Source organism: Dichomitus squalens (assembly GCF_000275845.1).
Source record: "Dichomitus squalens LYAD-421 SS1 unplaced genomic scaffold DICSQscaffold_87, whole genome shotgun sequence".
Taxonomy (NCBI): Eukaryota; Fungi; Basidiomycota; class Agaricomycetes; order Polyporales; family Polyporaceae; genus Dichomitus; species Dichomitus squalens.
The window spans coordinates 67,998-91,029 of NW_006766969.1; the positions used below are offsets into that span (position 1 = coordinate 67,998).

At 56.5% G+C, this 23,032-nt stretch overlaps 8 protein-coding genes across 8 annotated transcripts; 5 read left to right on the top strand and 3 right to left on the bottom strand.

The window, feature by feature from the left end:
* The first annotated feature begins 72 nt into the window (after window positions 1-72).
* Window positions 73-5,309, top strand: DICSQDRAFT_141499 (uncharacterized protein). Its single transcript, XM_007371075.1, has 4 exons — window positions 73-1,015; window positions 1,067-1,842; window positions 1,903-2,067; window positions 2,123-5,309. The coding sequence occupies exons 1-4, from the start codon at window positions 617-619 to the stop codon at window positions 4,644-4,646; spliced, it is 3,864 nt and encodes a 1,287-aa protein (XP_007371137.1). The 5' UTR covers window positions 73-616; the 3' UTR covers window positions 4,647-5,309.
* A 2,864-nt stretch (window positions 5,310-8,173) lies between these two features.
* Window positions 8,174-9,667, top strand: DICSQDRAFT_150588 (endo-1,3(4)-beta-glucanase-like protein; the record flags this gene model as incomplete). The annotated part of the gene is made up of 8 exons (XM_007371076.1): window positions 8,174-8,325; window positions 8,447-8,557; window positions 8,650-8,682; window positions 8,818-8,864; window positions 8,926-8,994; window positions 9,066-9,416; window positions 9,476-9,532; window positions 9,594-9,667. 8 exons carry the CDS (start codon window positions 8,174-8,176, stop codon window positions 9,665-9,667), a joined length of 894 nt encoding a protein of 297 aa, XP_007371138.1.
* A 544-nt stretch (window positions 9,668-10,211) lies between these two features.
* Window positions 10,212-11,655, bottom strand: DICSQDRAFT_158029 (oxidoreductase). The gene is made up of 6 exons (XM_007371077.1): window positions 11,548-11,655; window positions 11,449-11,479; window positions 11,303-11,383; window positions 11,044-11,249; window positions 10,844-10,994; window positions 10,212-10,770 (listed from the first exon to the last, which is right to left on the bottom strand). Exons 3-6 carry the CDS (start codon window positions 11,365-11,367, stop codon window positions 10,347-10,349), a joined length of 846 nt encoding a protein of 281 aa, XP_007371139.1. The 5' UTR covers window positions 11,368-11,383; window positions 11,449-11,479; window positions 11,548-11,655; the 3' UTR covers window positions 10,212-10,346.
* Window positions 11,656-14,665: 3,010 nt separating this feature from the next.
* DICSQDRAFT_39552 (uncharacterized protein) lies at window positions 14,666-15,171 on the top strand (the record flags this gene model as incomplete). Its single annotated transcript, XM_007371078.1, has 3 exons — window positions 14,666-14,731; window positions 14,796-14,909; window positions 14,965-15,171. Coding segments are annotated over 3 exons (387 nt in total), but the record flags the coding sequence as incomplete, so codon positions are not given.
* Window positions 15,172-15,651: 480 nt separating this feature from the next.
* DICSQDRAFT_72132 (uncharacterized protein) lies at window positions 15,652-16,020 on the top strand (the record flags this gene model as incomplete). Its single annotated transcript, XM_007371079.1, has 1 exon — window positions 15,652-16,020. One exon carries the CDS (start codon window positions 15,652-15,654, stop codon window positions 16,018-16,020), a length of 369 nt encoding a protein of 122 aa, XP_007371141.1.
* A 422-nt stretch (window positions 16,021-16,442) lies between these two features.
* Window positions 16,443-17,189, bottom strand: DICSQDRAFT_175199 (uncharacterized protein; the record flags this gene model as incomplete). Its single annotated transcript, XM_007371080.1, has 1 exon — window positions 16,443-17,189. The coding sequence occupies one exon, from the start codon at window positions 17,187-17,189 to the stop codon at window positions 16,443-16,445; it is 747 nt and encodes a 248-aa protein (XP_007371142.1).
* Window positions 17,190-18,887: 1,698 nt separating this feature from the next.
* DICSQDRAFT_72126 (P-loop containing nucleoside triphosphate hydrolase protein) lies at window positions 18,888-20,543 on the bottom strand (the record flags this gene model as incomplete). Its single annotated transcript, XM_007371081.1, has 2 exons — window positions 18,888-19,702; window positions 19,754-20,543. 2 exons carry the CDS (start codon window positions 20,541-20,543, stop codon window positions 18,888-18,890), a joined length of 1,605 nt encoding a protein of 534 aa, XP_007371143.1.
* A 1,466-nt stretch (window positions 20,544-22,009) lies between these two features.
* DICSQDRAFT_141504 (uncharacterized protein) lies at window positions 22,010-22,763 on the top strand. Its single transcript, XM_007371082.1, has 2 exons — window positions 22,010-22,379; window positions 22,436-22,763. Exon 1 carries the CDS (start codon window positions 22,063-22,065, stop codon window positions 22,279-22,281), a length of 219 nt encoding a protein of 72 aa, XP_007371144.1. The 5' UTR covers window positions 22,010-22,062; the 3' UTR covers window positions 22,282-22,379; window positions 22,436-22,763.
* The last annotated feature ends 269 nt before the right edge of the window (window positions 22,764-23,032 follow it).

The following is a 23,032-nucleotide window of genomic DNA, read 5'->3' on the forward strand; positions in this document are numbered from 1 at the left end:
TCGCCCTTCCTCCATCCTCGTTGCCAGCAGTCCTCTCCGACTCCTCCGCCCTCATTCTCGACATCCGACCCCACAACTCCTACACCCAGGCTCGCATCCCCGATGCCCTTTCTCTCTGCGTTCCGTCCACGCTTCTCAAGCGCCCAAACTTTCCTCTCGCCCGGTTAGCGGATATGCTCCCGACCACCGCCGCTCGGGACAAGTTCTCCAGGTGGCACCAGGCGTCCAGAATTCTCGTCTATGACGCAGACTCCGCCGCACTCCCTCCCACAAGCAACCTCCTCGGCCTCATGCGCAAGTTCCGCAGCGAAGGCTTTCCCGACGACAGGGAGATCGCCTGGTTACGCAGCGGCTTCCACGCGGTTTGGAGAGAACATCCAGACCTCGTCGATCGCCGGCCTCCTTCAGAGGAGCATGACGAGGACGAGCACTCAGGCGAGCCTGAGACCGATGGCGACCCCGCACCCTTGGGCATGTCCAAGACCATGTCTGCTCCGGGCTCCGCTCGCGTGCTCCGCGCAAAGCACCTACCCAAGGCTGCTTTCACCTCTGCTTCCACGATCCCCTTCCGCCCAAAGGTAAGCTTTCAATCCTGTTTATACTCACTGATGGCAGCATGCCTAAGTGGGATCTGGTACAGGGTATACAGCCTCCTCCCAACACTGCCGCTTCAGCTGCGCCATTCCAAGTCGTCCCTCCTACGCCTGCCGTAGCTCGAGAGAATCCGTTTTCAGCATCCGGATCTTCGGCTCTGCCTCTCGCGACGTCTGTGGTGACGGTACCACCTCCGCTTGCAGGCGCATCAATGTCCGGGCCACCCCCCTCTGGCAGGTCGTCAGGCAGGGCAGAGTTTTCTCTCCGTCTACCACCTGGTTCTGTTCGACCGAGGCACGGAGGCGCGGCAGGCACGATGAAGGCCCCCAGCGGTCCTCTGTACAGTATGCCCACGCTCTCACCACAACGTACATCGCTGGGCGCGTATAGGGAGTCGAGCTTCTCGTTACCGGGCAGACAGGTCAGTGTTGTCGGAATACGCGCTGGTCCGGTGTCTCACACTTTCATTCAGGTCGCCTTTAACCCGTTCTTCGATACGATCAGGCAAAACCTAGAGCTCGGGAGCAGGGATGCGAAGAACCCGAATGGTGAGGGCATTCCGCTCAAATTGCCGAGGCGGGTACGACGAAGGGTCGGTGAGCTTCCGTTCGAGTGGCTCCGGCAAATCGCGCGGAAGAGCCGGCATGTCACGGAGAGTAGCAGCACGGATGATGGCGACATCGGGAGCGATAGCGGCAGCCCTAGCAGCGACCCCATGGTGAGGCCTGTGTCGGAACAGCCCCCATTGTCGAGCATGCCTCCCCCGCCTCTACCCTCACGAGTTCCCGAGTCAACGATGGCGCATCGCTCACCGCAAGGCTCCCCGCTCTCATCGCCCTCTCCGCCCCTCCCTGAGCATCCCGGCCGCACTGCCCGTCGCTCATCCATGGGCAGTCACCGGTCGTCGTCTTCAGACCACTCGCACTCGCCGTCCGACGCGGACGACCTGACGCGCGCGCTTGAGGGCCAGTTCTATCAGATCGAGCTGAGCGAGCAGAAGAGGTTATTGGGGGTGATGGAGAGGCACAGTGCTGAGAGTGGGAAGGTTATTCAAGAGGGGTCTGGCGTGAGGGGAGTCGCTGGCATCCCGCCTGTGAGTGGAAGTGAGAGTGAAGCTGGAAAAGGTATGGGCCCAGGGGCTGAGCAGGACGGCCAGAGTGCGGCAGCTGCGGCTGCGGTGGGCGAGGATGCGGTTGCGAGCTTCCCGTTCAGCATCACTGCGGGGCTAGAGAAGGGATCGAAGAACAGGTGCGCGAGTTGCGATCTCATCCAGGATTCACGGGCGTGTGCTGACGGGCTTGATTGAAGGTATCGCAATATCTGGCCGTTCGAGCACGCGCGTGTGAGGTTACGGAAGGCGAAGCCGGACGACGATGACTATATGAACGCGAGCTACGTGCAGCCGCTCGGAACGACGAAGCGGTACATCGCGACACAGGGTCCGCTGCCCACCACGTTTATCGACTTCTGGACGTGAGTCACAGTGGTGCCTCTTATATGACACATCTACTCACTTCGCTGTTTGTAGCCTGTGCTGGGAACAGAATGTTCATGTTATCGTGATGCTCACACGGGAGATCGAAGGCTCGTCAGTCAAGTGCGGCAAGTACTGGGAAGAAGGCACGTACGGCCCCTTACGCCTGAAGCTCATCGAGACAAACGATACGCCCGAGCGCGAGCGCAAGCGCCAGCAGAGCGAGATCGGCGGCGGGTTCTTCAGCCAGCACGTCCAGCAGCAGGTGAAGCCGAAGCCGAAGCGTAAGGTCAAACATAATTCCATGGGAAGGCGCGATGACGGCGACGTCGAGATGAAGGAGAGGGACGACGAGGACGACGAGTCGACGATCAAGCGTGTCTTCGAACTCACCAACACCGCGTACCCGCTGGCGTCTCCCCGCATTGTCACACAGTTCCAGTATCTCGATTGGCCTGATCTCAACGTTCCGGACGACCCGCGTGGTGTGCTACACTTGATGCACCGCGTAGACGAGGCCGTTGAAGCGTCGCGGAGGGCGGACCAAGGTCCGTGGGGTGAGGGCCCGCTCTACCGTACAGACGCACCGCTGCATGGCAACACAGTCGTTACGGCCAAATCCGCTTCTGTGGATGCGATCGACCCGATCACGGGCATTTCGATGCTTGCAAAGGACAACCCACCCGTGCTCCTGCACTGTTCTGCGGGTGTCGGAAGGACGGGCGGGTTCATCGCCGTCGACGCGGTCCTCGATGGCGTCCGGCGCGAGATGCGCAAGAGAAAGGAGGGCTTCGTTCAGGACACTGCCGCGGCGCAGGCGGCATCCGAATATGGGCCGGAACGGTCGAGATCGGGGAGCGGGCGGAGCAGGAGCCACAGCCACAGCCAGTCGAGAAGCCGGGACATGAGCGTCGTGAGCCCCACCCCCGAGCGCGAGGTGGAGCAGAATGAGGCGATGGAGGTAGATCCGTCTCTGCTGGGGTTGGGATCCGAGACGAAGCAACTGACAATGCCCGTTTCGGTTGGCGGTCGTGAGGTGCATGTGCCAGTTGCGGGTTTTGCGGCCTCGGTCCCTATGGAGGTCGACGAACAACAACGCGAAGATGAGCAGACGCAATCGCCAACGGCCGCTGATAAGCAAACGACCTCCGTTCCTCCCCCGTTGCTCAAGGCGTCCCCGGATCTTGTCGAGGAAGTCCGGCGCGCGGCCATTACCGCGTTGACAGCAACATCGATGGATAGTCCGTATGCGTTGACCGCGAACCAGCGAATGGGGTCAGCACGCCCAGTCCTAATGGGCGGTCGGTCAGAGGTCAGCTCCGACTCGCATTTTACGCATGCGGGCTCGCATGGGACGCTGTGGCCACGTTCGCTGCACTCGAGCAGCACTCCGTCCACGAACGCGAGCCAGACGGACACCTCGACGAACTCGATGGTCGGCCAGACGGCGAAGCTGTCCATGTCGACTCCCTCCCCGCCCCCGTCTGGCCCATCTGGGGAGGCTACGTCGCTCTCGGGCTCCGCTTCCGCGTTCCCTACTGCTGCCAACCTGAGGCTCCGTGCGACTTCCCTTGGGTCGGAGGCGTCCCCGAAGCAAACTGGGGAGCTCCCTCCGCCAACGAAGCCTTCGAAGGCTGCCCACTCGTACCGGCTTGATACTTGGCGGTCCGAAGTGCAGTCGTCGGCGGACTCCTCGTCGCGCAAGTCGGGAGGAGTCGTTCCTTCCCTGGCCGCTCAGTCTCGGTCTAACGCTGACAAGGTCGAGGTGGGCGACGCGAGCAGCGGTGAGGAGACGGCACATTCCGGCTCGCCCTCGCCCCCGCTGAAGGAACCGCGGAAGCTTCACGATGATACGTCGCCTCCACTGCTGTCGTCGTACGACGAACCGATTCGGAAGGTCGTCGAGGATATGCGGGAGCAGAGGATGAGCCTATGCCAGAGTCTGAGGCAGTATGTGTTTGTCCATCGGGCGATCATCGAGGGCGCGCTCATGATCGTGGATGAGGAGAAGAGAAGGAAGAAAGCCGAGGACGCGAAACGGCGGGCGAGTGCCGCAGGGGTTCGCGGCGGTGAGGGCGAACCGCGGGCCACTCAAGTCACCAGCAGCGAAGGCGCTCCTGGCGTCTCTTCGCCGTTAGCCTCACCAACATCCGCGCAATCGGCACCCGGTGCACGGGCGACGAACGTTCCTCAGGCCCTCCGGCTGGGCTCGTCGTTTTCCCCATCGTCTTCTGACGATCTCAGTAGTCGCGGCGGCGAACTTCCTCGGAAGCGTAGCGCCCCCGACTCGAGCTTGGACGATCACGTCGAGGCGCTGACGTCGATGTCGATGTCGACATCGATGCCCGAGCTTGAGGTCGACACGACGAACATGGCCCTTGGGCTCTCATCCCCCGGCAGGGCCAAGCGCGGCGCGAGCCCGACGGAGCTGTTGATGGAGGGTCTTGACGGGGGCTTACTGCTCACGAAGAGACCGAGCCTGAAGAGACACGGGAGGCAGAGAACGGGCGACGCGGAAATGTTCCAGTCCATGGGTGCAATGATGGCGGGCTCTCCGCCGTATGCGCCTCCGTCATGAGGAATCTTTCCTGCTCCTTCGGTGTTTACTGCTGGGATGGACGCTCCGTCTATCGACAGCCCAAGTCTCGCCGCACCGTCACGTTAATTTCGGCTCATTGTCTGCTTGTCCGTGTCCGTTGATCTCGCCGTCGCTGTTGCCCTGTTGTTATCCAGATTATGCTTCGTTGTCCATGTTATTTTGTACGTCGTGTCACCTTATCACCTCGCTCAAGCACGGAATCTTGTATCACCACCCTTTGTGCCTTCTCTCGCATGCTCATTAGTTCATGTATCCGCACCTCCCCTTTTTTCCACTCCAGTGCTACGGCCATTGAGTCCGTATCTTGTTTATCATACGAGCATTTCCTCACAATAGTAGTATACAGTTTCCACCACTGGGATCTCCCACCACGCAGGAAGCACTTGTTTGACTCATCATCCGCATTCACAGCCCATCACTCATGACGTCCGTAACATATCCGTCTGTACATGCATATCGCTCTACCACTCGCATAGCCTCTCGATTACTCACGCCTTGCCGCGTTTGCGCGTGGTCAGACGTCTTCATGCTTTTATCCATTGAGATTTTGGCTTGCTCAGATACTCAGCTCTGTAGAACTCCCTCGGACGCATCGCGTGGTGTACTCAAACGCAATTGTTCGCGTAGTGTATCTGTGTAATCAATATCTCTTATCCTCCTGGAGCCTCGATGCGCGATGTAGTCAGCATATCCTTTGGGACATACACCTGGTTAAAACACAGGTTCCGGCGGCGAACCGTACAGTTCCTGATTTTCGTATAGAATCCTCAGCATCCTCTCCATCCCCACACGAGTGGCACTCCGTGGTTTGTCTTCGTCCATATCCACCGACCACGGTTGCACTTTGCCCCGCCGCATTGTCATCAACAACTGCCCTTCGCGGGGTCTCAGCGTCGACAAGGGGTACTCGTGTTTGTTAGGAGGCGGCACTGGTCGAATGGGGTCGCTGTCGAGGAGACGCAGTACCCGGAGTACCACGACGCGTCTCCCCGTGTGTTCAGGTAGGGTTGAAGGCTCGAAGCAACAGATTATAGAGCCTGTGGACGGCCATGATGCATGGTGAGTTACTTGAACGCTGATCGTGGACCAAGGACGGCTACCTTCAAAAGGGAAATAATCCGCCGCCCCTCCGATACCGTCCACAGGAACACGGAAGTTAGCGAGATTTTTGACAGGCTTCCTCACGACGGTGTTCTTGCCGATGGCCAGGCATGCTGCGTTGTAGTCTCCGAGTCGGAGCCTGCACCCTCGCCCGAACGAGCTCACCAGGGCCGTTATGCTGACACCTGTCCTCTGTCGGTAGTTCGCTGTTGTCAGTGTTTCCGCCGCAGATGCGGCGATTTCCAGAAGCTGTGCGGTCACCAGTCCATCCTGGAGTAGGAGTGTATGCAGGGCCGTGTAACTCTTCTTGCCGGTCATGTAGAGAAGTGGTATCTTCCAGGGCATGCCGTACTCCGTGAGCAAGTCAGATCCCTCGGAAAAGCTGGCAGGATCCGGGGAGGGTGTGATGCAAAAGCGGAGTTCTCCTGCGAGCGGGGGGCTATACGGAGGGGTGTGATAGTATAGGAATCCGGCAGTGTTGGGAGGGAATCTGCGGTCTCGAAGTCCCCTCGCAGTGATTCTGGCGAGGGGTCTTCCAAGTGATGTGTTTGAGGCATCTCTGGGATCGGAAGACCGAGCGACCAATGTGACGTTTGGTTGAGTCAGCATGCTGAAGTCTACGTAGTCGCTCGGAGTAAGCTTGGTTGAATCAAGAGTGCAGACTATTCGACGCTGCCACCGTCGCTGCATGCGTTCTGGCTGCGTTGAATCTCTCCCAGACTCGAGGTTCCCGGTTGTAATCTGTCGTGCATGACAGACTGTTGGCTGCTTGCCAGGCCAGTGAGGCGTGTGACGAATGTGTCGAAGACAGGACCTTTGGGAACTCAACAGGGTAATGCGGGATGATGCTACGATAGTCGGCGGCATCTAGATCGAACTCATATTCATCAATTGGAGACTCGATTCAACACTTTTGAATGACTTACAGTGCTGTGACACAGACGTCTCCGTCCAACTACTTCCGCCGATAGCGGTTGGCTTCTACTTAACCAGTGGCAGACCGGCTTGTGCAGCTTACGGGCGGCATTGAGGCGTGGGAATGTTGTCGGGCTTCCGACGTATGTTTTCATGCTCGGACTTCGCTCCTCCCTCCTTCAACTTGCCTTTCACCTTTAGCGTTTGAGATCATATGAGGGAATCCCACACGGCCCAGACACACTGTCTGTTATGTCTCACCTCAGCCATGAAGTACTCTTGGCGGAAAGTCTTCCAAATCCGTGTCATCTTACATACCTCACGTCTCTGTGCATTGTGCCTAGTAGTAAAGTTCCGTCATGACGAGGTACGTCCTCCCGAGGAAGTGATCAGACTGCGATATCCATATACATTGATTCCTGGTTTCGACGTTACAGCCGGGATATTTTCAGGACGATGATCTCATATCGTCCGAAACCTCGCTCCGAGTCCCGCCGTTCTTCGTTGTCATCATACAGAGAGAATAAGCTTCTCTTAGGGACGGCTCCTCGCTCGAGCCCATGTTGCACGGCGCGGAGCCGAAACTTGACATGCTGCAGTCTCTGTCTCTGGAAATCTGCTGGCAGTGCATTCTATTTCTGCCCACATCAGCTGAGGAACTTTGCATCTGCAGCTCTCATGTCACTCTGACTAGCTGGGTTGATCCGTTGTCTGCCACATGGTGCTTGCAACTTGAGAACCACACCTCATCATCCTGTCTCGTGATCGAGCCCATGTTATCACGCCTGTAACATCCATATCCAACAGCTAACCCCGACATCATCAGCGGCTCTCACCCTGTCTTACCCTTCGGGAGCGAGTGTGTCCGTTAGACTCGGGGATGTATGACGCGGCCTTCCGTAGTCCTTTTCGTTCCTACATACTGACCGAATTGGCGACAGCCTCAAACGTCAGGCCCTACCGGGTCGCATGTGTATTTGCTTCCATGTGACTATCTTTGCACCATTTGGCTATTGAGGCATATGGGCTTCGTCTCTCGCGCGTCCCCATCTGGGACAAGTCTTTCCTTCTCTCTGGGGCTCAGAAGGTCACTGCCAGCATTGCCTCCGCGGGACCTTTGAGTGCTATCTGCAAAGAGGCCTGCGACCTTGCGGTTCCGACAATCGCTGCTGACCTTGTCCAGATTGCATATGCTCTCTTATCTGTCTGTCCGGCCCGTTCAGCATCATACGTACTACCTCTTCCTCACCACCGTTTCTCTACGTCACATAGTAGTTGAGTTCATTCGCTCCCGTAAGCCACTGCGATGTCGTGATCCGAGACCTTGAGGTAACCACTCCTCGAAGTAGTAGTTTCGCAAAGCTGATATTGACTTGGTAGTGGCCTCGTATAAATGTGGTCCACTCGAAGACATCTCTCCGTGGGCCGCTCCCCCTCAAAATCTTCCTGTCCACACAAGCGCATCCAATCCTATCTCACACATCAACACCATGTTCGCCACATGCGCCTATCTCGCCCTCTTCTCCTGTCTCGTTGCCCCCGCACTCGGCACGACCTACGCGCAAAGTGACAGCTTTCAGGGCAGCGACTTTCTCTCTGGGTTCATACACCAGGCCATCGCAGACCCTACCCATGGCCGAGTGTAAGTCCCTCGCCTTATGCGCCAAACAGTAAGTGCTAAACAGTGTCTCGGTCGATCGTATAGGAAATATGTCGACCAGGCGACCGCGGTTGCGCAGAACCTGACCTACGCCTCGGGCGAGCGACACGCTCATTCTCCGAGCGGACGACACGACGGTGCTCAGCGCTAGTGACCCCGGACGCAACTCTGTTCGACTGATGAGCAACAACGTGTATTCGAACCATGTGACCATGTGTGTACCTCCGATTGGTCTCGTTTAGCTACTGCCAGACTGCGCTCCTGATAAGACATTGTGAATCTGACGACCGTCTGCGTTGTGTGTAGATGGAACATTCGGCACATGCCTGAGGGCTGCGGGTGAGTCGCTCATGCTTTGTAAGGGGCACATTAAGCTCTCGATACCCTCGTCACTGTCCAAGCTACAGTTCGGGGGTGTGACTGGGATTGATGGGCATAGTCTTGTCTGACATGTTTCTCCGTGCCTGTTTATAGGACTTGGCCAGCGGTGTGGGAGGTTGGCCAGGATTGGCCGAACCAAGGTGAACAATGCTTCGGCCCAAGTTGAGGTATGTATGGGCTCACTGGTAGGCTGTTCGATAGGAGAGATCGACATCCTTGAGGGCGTCAACGACGAAGGGACTGACCAGGCCACACTCCACACGGGCTCTAGTACGTCATCCGCATCATCCTCCCTTCTCCGAACGCTCATGTCTCCCTAAACGGCGCCCCTGCCCTGACAGACTGTACGGTTGGAGGAACGCGCACCATGGCTGGGACCTCTACCGGCGACAACTGCGACGTTAATGCGACGGGCAACAGCGGTTGTGGCGTGAAGTCCAACGACGTATCCTCATACGGCCCTGCGTTCAACGCGGCGGGGGGCGGCTTCTACGCAATGGAGCGCTCAGACGCGGGCGTGAAGGTCTGGTACTGGTCGCGGAACAGTGGGTCGATCCCGAACGACGTGCTGAACGGCGCGGCGAACGTCGATACGGACAACTGGGGAACGCCGTTTGCGGACTTCTCGAGCACCTCATGTGATATGGCGTCGCACTTCGGGCCGCATAACATTGTTATCAACCTGACGTTCTGTGAGTATGGATATACGTGCTCTTCATCTGCTGAATAGACTGACGAATACTTCGGATAGGCGGCGATTGGGCTGGTGCGGTGTTTGAGGCTGATGGATGCCCTGGAGACTGTACTAGTGCGTATGGTCCCCCTTTTCGATCGCTTTTCCCAGGAACTCATTATATATCTTTGTATAGCATACGTCGACGAAAACCCTAGCGCATTCGCAAACGCATACTTCGACGTTGCATGGCTCAGGGTTTACCAGTAGGAATCGACTTTCGTTTCACCCCATCTCCTTCTCGTGCGCTATTGCGTCTCAAAGAATTTTGTGGCACTTTTCGGGCACTAGAGACGAAACGGGAGGCCTTTTGGGTGGCTTGTCTCAGTACTCTTCGGAAAGTTGTGACTTAATGTTACCAACGCTTGCGTCTTTTCTGGACTTTACACTGCTCCAGTTGGTCCTGAATCAGGACGTCCGAGATATCTTCTCGGCACTTCCGAGCTAGATCCAAAATTAGCTGATCCGTCTCTGGTTCAGCCGCAGGAGCCCTGGTTCCTGGTGACAACGAGCAATCATAACCAAAGCTTTGAGGCTACAATCCGTCAAACCCTTGTTGCAATATAGGTTGTACAGGGTTTATTGCTGCCTCGTCTGTACGCTGACGGCGCAATCAATGATGTTCTGTTCCAGAGAATGCAAACGCATCGACTGAATGTCCTCAAGCTGCCATTGGTAATGTGCTCGAGAACACTGCTCCGCTCAGGTGCTTAGGGGAAAGCGATGTTCATACCATGAAGCGGTTATTGGAGAGGCATAAGCTAAATTCAATTCGACAGCATTGTGTACCATTCATTCGCAAAGAAGGCAAGATCTGGATAATGATGGGACAGGCAGAACCACCTGAACACGTCTAGCGTAAGACGGTTCTGGGAGACGTACGCTCATCCTACGACGAACGACGCGCATTCTTCGTGAAGAAGTACCAGAAGAGACTCAATGTAACCGCCCTCGGAAGCCACAGGAGCACCCGGTACAGGGTCACTTTCGCTCCCGATACTATCTCCCTCGGGACCTTCTTCTGCAAGCTCCTCCTGACAACCTGCCGTGCGTACGCCTCTGCAGGCGTCGCGTCCGAAGTCTGGCTCGCGTGGATGCGAGCGACGATGTCCGTGAGGTACCGCTTGTACAGCGAGCCCTCCGGCAGGCCCGGAAACGCCGCGGCCTGGTTATCGGACAGCTTCGAGCGGATGCCGCCGGTGGTCACTACGAGCACGGAGATGTCGTGCGGCTTGCATTCCATGTAGAGCACGTCGGAGAGCGATTGCACCGCCGCTTTGGTGGAGCCGTAGATGCCGGCCCACGGCGTGGGGCTGACCCGCGGCGGCGGCGGGGGGACTACGCGTCAGCTTCTCGCGCTTTTGGAAAGGGACGGGGCAGACGTACATGAGCGCCCCGATGGAGCTTATGTTGACGATGGTCCCGCTCTTGCGGGCGGCCATGTGAGGAATGACGGCCTTGCACATGCGGATGATCGAGAAGACATTTGTGTCGTATGTGCGCTCGATGACGTCCATAGGCACCTCAATGACGGGTCCTTGAGTAGGGTTAGCACCGATAGCCAGCTCACGAGACCCAGCCCGCACCTACGCAGAGGACGCCAGCGTTGTTGACAAGCACGTCGATTCGCCCCTCTTTCTGTATGATGGTCTGCACGACCTCGTGCACATTATCTTCCTTCGTCACGTCGAGGGAGAGTTTCTCGATGTTGGGGGCGGTGAAGGCGTCTATGGACTGCAGCCGCCGAGCGGTGGCGTACACTTTGCAGCCCTGCCTGGCGTATTCTTCGCACCTGGGCGGTTCGTTACGAGTTATACGGGGGAAGATTTGCGAACAGATGCTTACAGAGCAAAGCCGATGCCACCATTAGAGCATCCTGTAACAAGAACAACCTCTTGTGAAGTGGCCATAGCCAGACAGCGTTCGCTAAGACCATGACGATTATGAGTAGGCAAATGAGAAGATCTATCAGCGATACCCCTCAAGCGTACAGGCTTATGATGTGTGTCGATACTCCTCGACCTATCATTATGGAAGCAGCCAATCCGTCAGTATTCAACCGATTCTGAGCTCTGGGACCTGCTTCCGACCTCAACTAGAGCAGACTTGGACGCAGTGCAGATCAAAAGCCTCTTGTAGAACACTACTGAGTGAGTGACCGTTTGTACAAGGTGTCGCTGAGAGTCAGGAGTTAGCTGAGAAAGCCGGGCAGCAGAGAACGTTGCCGCATCATCGTGCGGCCCTGAGAATGGCGGAAGTGGCAGTGCAGTTATTTGTAGATATTGAGATCATGTGTGGCTGGTAAGTACGTTGCGACACATATCAACGAAGAGGGTCGTCAGTTGAGTGCCCGTGCCGTTTTAAGACCAATTCCGAGGACCCACACCGTGCGGCTTACCGACTCTTGCTGACACACTATCGCAGACACACCTCGGTACCAGTACTTACCGCCCTGCGCTCGGGAAGTCACTTGAATTTGCGGTTCTCGATGTTCAATAGGAAATGCCATACGTGTGATTGAAGGCAAGCTAGCTGTATGCAGCATGTGGAGCCGAAGGACACTCGACTGTCCTTCTATCGAGGATATGAACACTACATGTGCACTGGCATATGCGTCGAGGGTCGTGGTGTCCGGACGCAAGTGATCAACACCAGAGCCGGCATTCGAGCATCGGATGATGCTCAGTTCATGTAGACAGGCAGAAGGATAGAGAGGTCCGATTGATACGTCTGAATATGCGACAACGTTCAATACAGGCAGGAAAGATGACCGCGCTTTGTGATAATGGTACCCTGCACGTCTCCGGACGCACGCCCACAGACCGGGTCTGGGTAGAAGACTGGGGGACAACAACCGCCTAGATCGGTATGGAGCTCCGGATATGGCCCAACTTGCTTCCAACGGACCTGGGTCACCGGAAATTAGGCAGAGATCTCTCATACAAACATGGGAGCCAGCTTACCGAATGCTTCGAGGGCGAGAGAAGAAGACATCCGCTGCCGTTCTCATGGGCCGGTGAGCCGACGAGACAAGGGGGAGCCACCCCCAAAGTCCGCGGCCCACCTAACACACACGATCAGGCAACGACGTCTCGGAGGACTCCCGAAGACAGATGCTAGTGGCCACAAGATGTGACTATCTTGGGTAACTTTACATCCTGCAGGCGGTCGTCAGATATGCCACCTTTACTGCAGTTGCAAGAGTCGACATCAGGATATAAAGTGTAGTTACCGAGCTGAACTCCTTGATCACCACCGTGCGCTATGCTCTGCCTTGCTTAACGCATAGTGATAGGAAAGGTGGTGGTGTGCTTGGCTCAGCTGGTGGGCTGGGAAGATGGTCGAGGTGACTGTGTCCATGTCACCGAACGACGCTACGGATGAGCGAAGACGAGGATCAGGGCCACGAGACCGGGGAGACATGAGACGCGACATACCAGACTGGTATATAGTGCCGTGAGGACAAGCCGGAGGAATACGACCGCATATGATACTGCGTCTACTCGGTGTATGTGGGGAGTTGTTACGTGAAGGGGTTTGACCGGCGGGATAGCATGAGATGCAGAGAAGGTGGTGGTAGGAGTGAGGAGACATCGTCTTATGATGCAGGGCTATATACTGCTCGAAGAGCTGGCTGACCGGGGTTTGCCGCGGCTGGCATCTCGATCCCTTCACGGAGGTTGGCCTGTCCGTCGTGTGACGGTGGTTCCGGACGAGGTCCATGATGCCGAATGAGGCAGGTGCTGTGGTTTGCACGTCAAGATCGCACCTCAACGTCCAAGGAGCTGGGATGCAGCCGTATACTCCCTTCATGTGATTCTTGGTCCATGTGAAGCTAACATACTCAAGCGCGACCCTCATTTCCTTTGTACTTCTACGCTGGGCGGATGACCGGATGCGCTGAACTGCCGCACGAAGTAGAATGGCTGGGTTTCCCATCATACCACGGTGCATCCATCGATATTCTACTGGGAGCTGGTCCGTGAGCGCCCTTCGACGGTAAGGCAGCAGTGCTCCTGCCGCACTATCCTCTTGAAGATTGAACTGCCTAGGGATAGTTAGTGCCACTGTCGCTAAGAGGAATACGTCTGGATGGCTCACGTTCGGTAAAAGCCAGCTAACGTCACTTCGGCGGTTAGGAGCGTTGGACATTCACCAAGAGTTGGAGCATAAGGTCATATGCAAGCACTCAGTCCCTCGATTTCGCGAGCTGAAACAATTTGGGATAAAAGTCTCGCCATCGCGGTCGTGTCATGGACCAATGCCACTACTCTGGGCGGCTGGGGATACTGAAATTGGCTTGGCTCTTGCTATAGCAAATGGGGCCGAGAAGCCCGTCCGCAGATGTAGGTGCGGATGTCTGATCATGTTGATAGTCAACTGCCCGTCAAAGTGAAGAATGAACATGTAAAAGGCAGCCATATCGCAGGGTGTTGACTGACCTGGACCCACGTTCGCTACCTCAGGCCCCAGGAATACCTTCCCTACGGTCCCATCGGCGTTGTATCTGCACTACGACCGTCATGCTGTTAGCCTCGGACACTTCCCTACTGGTAAATGTCTATCGTCACGCCGTTTAGGCTGTGTGCAAATTCAGTGCAATAACCGAAAGCAACAGGTGGGAGTCATGGTGCGTAATATAGAGAGCATACACGGAGCGGGGGCGCGCATTAACCATGCGAATCTGTCAGAACGCGAACAATGACATGAGCGTGAGTGGGAATGCGTTTGTGGATGCAGACGGAAGGTGACGTGGGGCGAGAGGGGTCGTGAATGGTGGGAAAGCAGTATCGACGACAACATCACCCGACAGTCAAAATTGGGTGGATCTACTGGCAGGGTGGTCCGCGTAATGTAACGCCCATCGTATAGCAACAACGAAAGAATCTGGGGCAGTACGGGAATGATAGTAGGCCAACAAGAGCACGAAAGGAACGAGAGAACGCTAGAGCCCGCAAGTTCAAGTTCCAGTCAAGCACTTGTGAGGTAGTATGGTGATACAAAGGATGTCGCAGTAGTGAATTAATATACTTGATTGCATGTTTACTGTTCAACTGATATGTATCAGTAAGAGTAAGTAGTTGACATAAGGGGCTAATAACCGTGCAAATCCGCTCCGCTTGGCCGAGGTTCCCTTGTTGCCCGGCGACGATCCTTCCCGTCTACTCGCCGACGTCTTGCCCATGAGCACCGCGCAACTCGTACGGTATGCGCACGGTTAAGCTGGTTGTAATTGGTGCCTCAGGCGTCGGCAAGTCCAGCATCCGTAATCAGGTCCGTCGTTCTGGCAAAACACTTACTCTCGGCCGGGATATCAACACCCTTCTTTGCGTTGCAGTATATCTCTGGCCGATTCACAACAGGCTACAGGGCCACTATTGGCGCGGATTTTATAACAAAGACTCTGCCGCACCATAACTGTCCGGACGAGCAGGTCACACTGCAGATATGGGTGCGTCTGCTCGTGCGAGTCGTCTGCGCGTGCAGCCCTGACCCTCACATATCAGGATACGGCAGGTCAAGAGAGGTTCTCCGGTCTCTCGTCGGCCTTTTTCCGTGGTGCGGACGCGGTGATCCTCATGTTCGACGTAAATCAGCCGCACACGCTTGGGGCTCTGACAAAGTGGTGGGACGACTTCCGCGACAAGGCCCCCGTGTCGGATGAGCGCGTCGAAGAGTTTTGTTGTGTCGTTGTCGGGAACAAGACGGACATTGCGCAGGGATCAGTCGCGGAGGGATCAGGATCGAGGGGAGGGGGAAGTGGGACGGTTACCGAAGCTGAGGCAAGAGAGTTCATTCAGACCATCGTTCCCCATCCCACCACCCCGCCTTCGCCGACTATCGACCTCGCGCCTCCAGATGTCCCTTTCGAAGACGAGGATATCTCCCCGCATCTCGACGAGGACTTCCTCGACAACGACCCGGCTGCGCCCCGGTCTGACTCCATCAACATAGGTTCCCCCAACGCGGGACGCCGACGTACATCGCGCAGCTCTCGTTCCCGAAGTCGTTCGACGCTCTTCCACGGAGGAGGTACTGTCGGAACGATGACCACCACGCACTCAATATACCACACTCCTTCCTCGTCTCTATTCGACACCTTCCAGTCCGCTCTGTCCTCCCCCGCGCTCACTGCACTGTCTGCACCGCAATCCCGCTCACCCTCCCACTCGCCATACCGTTCGCCACGTCGCATGCCCTCGAGCTCGTCCATCTCGTCGGTCCCAACAATCACACCCAGCCTCTTCGTCCGCGGCCAGGCAGCGACCACGACCGCCACTACGCCCGAACTCGGCGTTTCCCCCTCGAACTCGTACGTGCCTCCACCGCCTCTCGAGCGCTATCCGAAGCTGTTCTTCACGTCAGCAAAGACGGGCGAGGGCGTGAAGGATGTATTCGAGTACATAGCGCGGCGCGTCGTCGCCCGACAGGAGTACGAGGAGGCGCTTGAGGCGCGCACCATGCACATCCAGGAGGCGAACCAGCGTAACAGCATCCACCTGTCTGGCCCGCCTCCGGATAGTAGACTTGCTGCGCTAGGGGGTTCATGTTGCGGGTCGTGACGTCAATCTGAACATTGAAGTTGTCGAGGGCGGTCCGTCCATTTATTCGTCGCTTTCCTTTTTTTTAACAGAGATTTATTCCCTGTTCGTCTCGAAGGCTGTGGTCCCGCTTGATCGCGTTGTTATCTGTAACCGTATTGTAGGCTACTCATCGCTATTGTTATTTAGGGATCTTGTTTATGCTGTATCTACGCTGCAATGCCTATAAGCCAGACTAGTTGTGTTGCCGCTGATATTCATGCCCGTTGCCTTTCGTGCCCTCGCGAACGAGGCTCGCCAGGCCATTTTATGACCCTCGCATATCGCTGGATTCCTGTGTCACGACAGCGCAACCAAGACCGTGTACTATCGGCTGGGTTGTAGAACACCCGAGGAACGCAACTACAAGTGGATTCCGTGCGCGACAACACCGGCATCCCTCTTCAAGGGACGCTGTAATGAGGGCGACTGCACTGATCCAATTCCCAGTACTCCTCTGCGCCCTCGACCGACCAGATCCGGCTAGGCTCGAAGGTGCACACGTGCTCATCCAGCCGCGATACCGACGAAAACACCTGCACCAACGCCGCCAAAGGGGCGAGCATGGGCCCGAAGCCCCAGACGCGTTGTCCACCGATGTCCACGATTACTGCGATTGCACGGACCGCGAGAGTGTGGATGGGACAGCCTAGTCGGGTCCGCGTGACGAGCATATCAGTAAGATCCGACACGCACAAGTCGTCCGACTTGATTGCGTTTGGCCACTCGATGTTGAGGGTGTGCAGCGCGGGACAGAGGAGGGGTTCCTGCGAGAGGACGGAGCGAAGGATAACGACGGGCGGACGGGCCGTGGGGGCAAGGGAAGCCTTGTCCAAGCTCACGGCGAGTTCCTTGAGCTGTACCATGGGGCCAAATATCGTATGCCAGAAGTTGTGGGTACCTTGGATATGAATACGGAGCGTAGTGATATTTGCGAGTTCCAGACGGTCCGGGATGACTGATGTCCACGCCTGCCAGTCTACATCGATCTCCTCGACGTCAGCAAGGACCCAAAAGCCCGCCACGTGGCTTTGTGCGATAAGGAGAGAGTATTCGTCGGTAAATTGCATGTCCATGGATGTAAAGGGATGATGCATTACGTCCAGAGACCCAGGCAGAAGGGGGCTAGGATGGGCGGAGTCGATGTCCATGTTGTGGAGGCGTACGAAGACATCGTGAGGCAAAGTGATCCAGGACAGAATATTGCGCACGGATACGTAGATACAAGAGTTGAGGACCAAGGTACGTATATGTGGAAGGGGTATGGGCACTGCAGGCGGTGTTCAGGTTTCCGCATCCGCCGTCTCTGATCGCAGGCCCTCGAAGGAGAAGTGTTCCAACCTCAGCATGTTGGACAGCAAGTAGAGAACGTCGTTCGTATGAGGACGGAAGTTCTCCACATGTGTATTGAAGAGGAAATGCGTCAGATTAGGGAAGTGATTCGTCGGGATCCAACTAACGGTCGGGGAGATTGCAAGTGCAGCGTGCTTTCAACGACTCGGCATGTCCATCGAACAGTTCCCTCCGAGATAAGCCGCCTCCGAATACATGAATGGGGTATTCGTCTGTTGATATCGTGAGGCATTCAATGCGCGTGGATCGGAAGCGCAGTAGCTGCTGTACATCCTGGGGAGTTACAGTGAAGCCGAGATCGAGTCTGCGAATCCGCGGGCCATGAATTGGGAGGATCCTCGCGGCCAGTGCTTTGCAGCGCTTTTCAAAGGCGGAGTAGCTTTCCGTGACGCTGCCCCATTCCTGCATAGCCAAGAGCAACGAAATCGGAAGGGGATAGGAACGATGGCAAAACGCCTCCAACTGACCCTTGTGACGCCCATCCACGAAGGTCCAGAACCCGGGTGTTCCCAACATGACCTGCCGCCAACGTCGACAGACAAGGGTAAGTGTCAGGAGAGGGCCGGGCCTTCTATCTAGGAGCCTTCGGGTTTTCACGGGAAACGATATGCGTTCTCTGCCCCCATTGTCTGCAACGACGTGACAGAAATTCATGATGAGAATCTCCGGCGGCAATTTGAGCATCGTAGACTTGAGTGTATTCGTGTGGCTGAGGAGAATTGAGAAGATGGTCCGGATGCCAAATAACGAACTCGCGAGCTATGTGCACGTCAGTACTTCAGCAAGGTCGCCATATTGCTCGCGGTATTCACCTCTTGTGAACTGTAGACCGTCAACCGTGATTCAGTCTACAGAGTGGCTGCAAAGGATGCAAACAATACCTGAAGCCTGATCCGTGAATGTTCACCGCCACTACGAGACTGCGTATACGTGCCACGATGTCCGCATAACCTTCGGCCGCGCCGGCGTCGTCGCAGACCTGCTGTGTTGTTCCCGTGGTCATCACCGAAGATGTTGAGTTCTGTCGTCACAACGAAAAGAATGAGCTACTGAAGTCCAGAGAGAACAAGGCATTGAGTCAAGGCGCGGACCCGGCTACACTTTTTGACACAGCGGCGGCTGGGCAACGCCGATTAGCCGTCAGTTTGGTACTTGCCGAACACGTTCTTGAGGCTAGACTTGGCGTATTGCACTAACGACCTCAAGCATATCAGCCCACTGCATGGAACCCGCCTTCTGCTAGGCACTCTAATACGGTCATGCTGTTTGTGAGCGTAACGAACAGCTCAGGGCGCACACGCCTACAAACGTAGTCAATTCGGGGGCTATCCAGTCAGCACCCCACCGGTGCGGTGGGCATTGTTCGGCGTGACGTGATACAAATCAAGCGAATTGCGCGACTGTAGCTTATCTAGAGCGGTGACAATAGTACTGTGAACATAACATTATAGCAAGACACGTACGGTACATACGATCCCAAGACACCCTACACCCGGTTAGGCAGCAAGGGCGCCGACCTTCTTCCTCACCACCCTCGCCTTCTCCGAGCCCCTTCCCTTCGACTTGCCGAACACCACAACTTTTCCGCTCTCACCGGCACGTCCCGAGCGGCCAGCACGGTGAAGGAAGTCGACCATGTTCCGCGGCTCGTCAACGATGAAGACATGCTTCACATCCGGCGAGAAGTCCAACCCACGCGACAGCAGCGACGTCGTGATCATCACGTGAGGGACCTCCTTCAAGTCGTCCATCGACCCCGCGCCCGTCGCAGGCGTGGCGGCAGGCGCACTGGCGGAGTCGGAGCGAACACGAAGCAAACCGTCGAGATGGTGGTTTGACCCGCGTTTGCGCGCGTCGCCCGCGCTGGTCAGCGCGACGTTCGCGATGCCCTTCTCGCGCAGGTACGCGCCGAGGTTCTCCACGCGCGCGCTCTTGTTGCAGAACACGAGCACCTTTGATTTCGTCCCTGTCTTCTCCATGTCCTCGTACCACACGCGGCGGAGGCGGTGCTCGATGTCCGCGTCCCGGTTGCCGCCCGTCCAGCTGAAGTGCTCCGTCTTCAACGAGGAGGGCAGCTTGTGCAAATTGGGGGACGCAAGTCGGGTAAGAGAGGGGTGAAACTTGTCAAGAAAAGCCGCGAGCGAGGACGGGATGGTAGCGGAGGTGAGGACGAAGTTGAAAGGGTAGCTGATCGGCGTCGGCTGCCCCTTCGTAGAGAGGTCCAAGTTGGGGTCAAACGGGACCGGGTGACCGCGCGCATTAGAGACCTCTGCGAGAATCGACCTCGTTGCTTCCTGGAAGTCGGGGTCTACTTGGAATCAGCCCAGGGATTCTCCATCCCTTCCGTAACGTAAACACTCACCGAAGAGGACGTCCGCCTCGTCTACGACAACCCACTCAACACGTCCAAGTCCCATCTGAGGCTCACCAACCGTGACCTTCCTCCGCGGACGCTTATCCAGGACCTCCTCGGCTTCATGGTCCCATCCGCGTCCACGCATCAATTCAAGGATCTTCGCCGGCGTGCCAACCACGATATCAACAGGATGGATCTGGTCCGCGCGCATCATGAACTCGGACGACACCTCTAGCTCGCCATCGGAGCCCTCAACCAGCACGTCCGCCATCTTCGCCGCAGAAACGTTCTTGCGAGAAGCCGTGTTCGCGCGCGACGCGCACAGCACGCGGAGTTTGACGTGGTGGAGGAGCTCCTTCGCGAACCCCGACAGCTGTCTAGTGAGCTCGTGTGTCGGAGCGAGGACGATAGCGCGGGGGTTCACCGCCCGACGGGGTGCGTCAGGGTCGGCACGCTGGGTGTTGTTCAGCTCGGACTGCTTGAGATCGTGCAGCATCGGCAGGAGATACGCAATAGACTTTCCGGAACCGGTCTCCGAGGCAAGGAGGTGCTCGTGGTATCGTGACGGTTGGGGCTCATTGAACAGGTGCTTGAGCGAAAGGGCTTGTATGGGCGTCGGGCGAGCATCCGGACCGAGCACGCCATGAATGGACTCCAGAAGACCCTCCATGAGAGGCGGTGAGGTGAACTTGTCTGGCAGTTCCTTGGTCGACACGGAACGCCTGGATATGTCGAACTCATCGCTCAGGGGATTGACGATCTTCGGCTTGATCGGCGGCGAGTCCGATTGCAGCATATCCTGGCTGCGAACGGGGGAGAGTTTGAGAGACGGGGGAAGGTGACCTGGCTCGTTTCGCTTTTTGTGGGCTAGCAAGTCTTGCTCTCTCGTCCCTCGTCGCTTAGGAGGATGGTGTTCCCTGAACGGGGAACGACCGATGTGAGGTGCTTGCTCACGCTCCGGTGGAGGTGCTACTTCGAATCTGCCGGCCTTGCTCCCAGCAGCGGGACGCAAGTTCTTGACAAGACGCGTGCGGGACGGTGCGCTGCCTACAGATAGGCAAATTTGTGGTCAGCGGTGTGATGAACAAGTGCTTCAGAAGGGAGCAACACAGCGCAGGACCGCTAAAAATCAAGGTTGTACCTCTCGTAGATCAAGTCGCAAGCTACGCAGAACGAGGATCTAGTTGACCACGCTCAGGCCACCCGCTCAAACTCAACCATGAATGGTGGAGCCGGGACAAATTCCTAGATGGCGCTAAGCAATGCTCACTTGGACAAATGTCCTCCCTCCGGTGCCTCCAGAATAGTGGGAGGTCAGGGTGAACACTTCTGACGTCGAATCTAGACTGTTCTAATACAGAATCGGGGGCGTGAAACACATAAAAACCCGAAAGAGGTTGACCAACAACACGCTTGGCTCCAGGGTGATTCTTCATACGAATGGGTACGTGGATGCTTCGTCAAAGCAGAAGCAGAACCAGCGAGTCTGGAGCCAGAAGCTCTTCCCGAGTCGCTTTTGCCAAAGCGACAACTCTGCCTTGAAACGCTTGAAGTGCACGCTTCCCGAACGGATTCGAAGAAAGCGATTCTGGAGTTGAAACAAAACCAGAATCGCTGTCAGAATCGGCCACTCTGACCTCCCCTGATCATGAAGAGCCTCGGCCACTAGCACGGCGCGTGCCTTGGAACTACGGTCGCATCCTTGCAAACGCAGTGATATCTTCGTGCACACGTAACAAGTGTGCATGACAGTGTATTAAAAGGTGGGGACTCGCGAGCGCTCACAAATCCCCTAGCACGAGTCTCCCCCAACTAAGTGCTTCAAAGGGTTCCCCCTCCCCCCGAGTACACATACGAGAGCTCCTATAGCGCCTGATGACCATATACTGAGGTCACACAACAGATAGAAATGCTTACCATTGAACGGTGCAGACGTGTGGAAGCAAGCTACGACCAATTCTGGGGGAAGACTTGCCACCCTGGCCGCGACACGACTTGAAACCAAGAGAGACATTACCCGCACAGCAAACGATCAAGCACAGAATAGCAAGCACAGAGTACTGAAGAGTTCAGTGAAGCATCCGGCACAAGTCGAGACAGTGCGAGCGAAAGGATGAGAAGGAACAAGTCAGCGCCAGGCAACTCTGCACGAAGTTTGTAGGCGCGGGTGGGCCAGCGGCCCAAAAGGACTCGGACCCCGAGTACCACCACAGTACTAGCAGCGCTCAGCTCGTCGCTACGTTTTCTTACCACAACGTCCAGGTCACCGCCGTCCCCTCGTCCTCCTCACCTACCCACCCCACCAGAACCCTGCCATGGCCCGCCGCGCACCCGCTGCTGTATCCCCGTTCGGCGTCCCGCAACGTCGCGCTATCCAGGACCCCAACGAATCCGCGTTTTCCCGCTTTCTACGGGAGGAGATCTTCTCGCCCGAGAATATCGAGGGCAACCTCAAGATTGTCACCTCTGTTGTGGTTTTCTTCGGGGGAATCGCGGCGATGAGGACATGGGGCGAGCTCATGATCCCGGCATGAGCGAGACCCACTCTCCGGTGCCTTGGGAGGCGGAGGTATGGAGGGAGTGCAGTGGGGGTTTGTTGACGTCAGACCTCTTTCCGATGCCGGACACGCAAGTACGTACCCTGTCTCAAACTTTGGCTTTCGCCGCGGGACTCACAGCATCGCACAGAATCGTATCATCGCTCGTCGACCACGGCCGTTCAATCGCCCTGTTGGGGAACTGGCAACACTGTACTCATCGTTCACGGTCGAATTGCACGCTATCATGTATCCTAAGCCGTCATAATTGTCCTCTGTCAAGCCATCACACCATCTCAATATCTTGCCCTTTTGCATCCGCCATCCTTGGACGCTTCCCTGAATTAGGTGACCGATACTCATACCATCTCTTGTTTTTGCAAATCGTTCTAAAGGACACCACGCAGGATGGTGTCCGTAACAGTATAAGAGAGGATCATTACAAGAATAAGTAGGGGAGACGAACCCTTGCTTGCGACTCACACTACATTCATCCAGCAGCTCTACATTAATCCACTTCATAGAGGCGGCATCGGTCTGTGACATTACGCAGTGATTGACAACAAGAGCGTAAGCATCCCAGAAACGCGATCCGTAAATCAATATCACGACCATCTGCGGGACATGGAACACCATTAAATCCAGTCTGAGTAGCGTGTGCCTTCATCGACAGTAGACGGATGGTGATTTGATTGGAGCCTCGGGGTAGTCATCCGCGACAACATTGAACATGCTTGTTTGCGCGCCC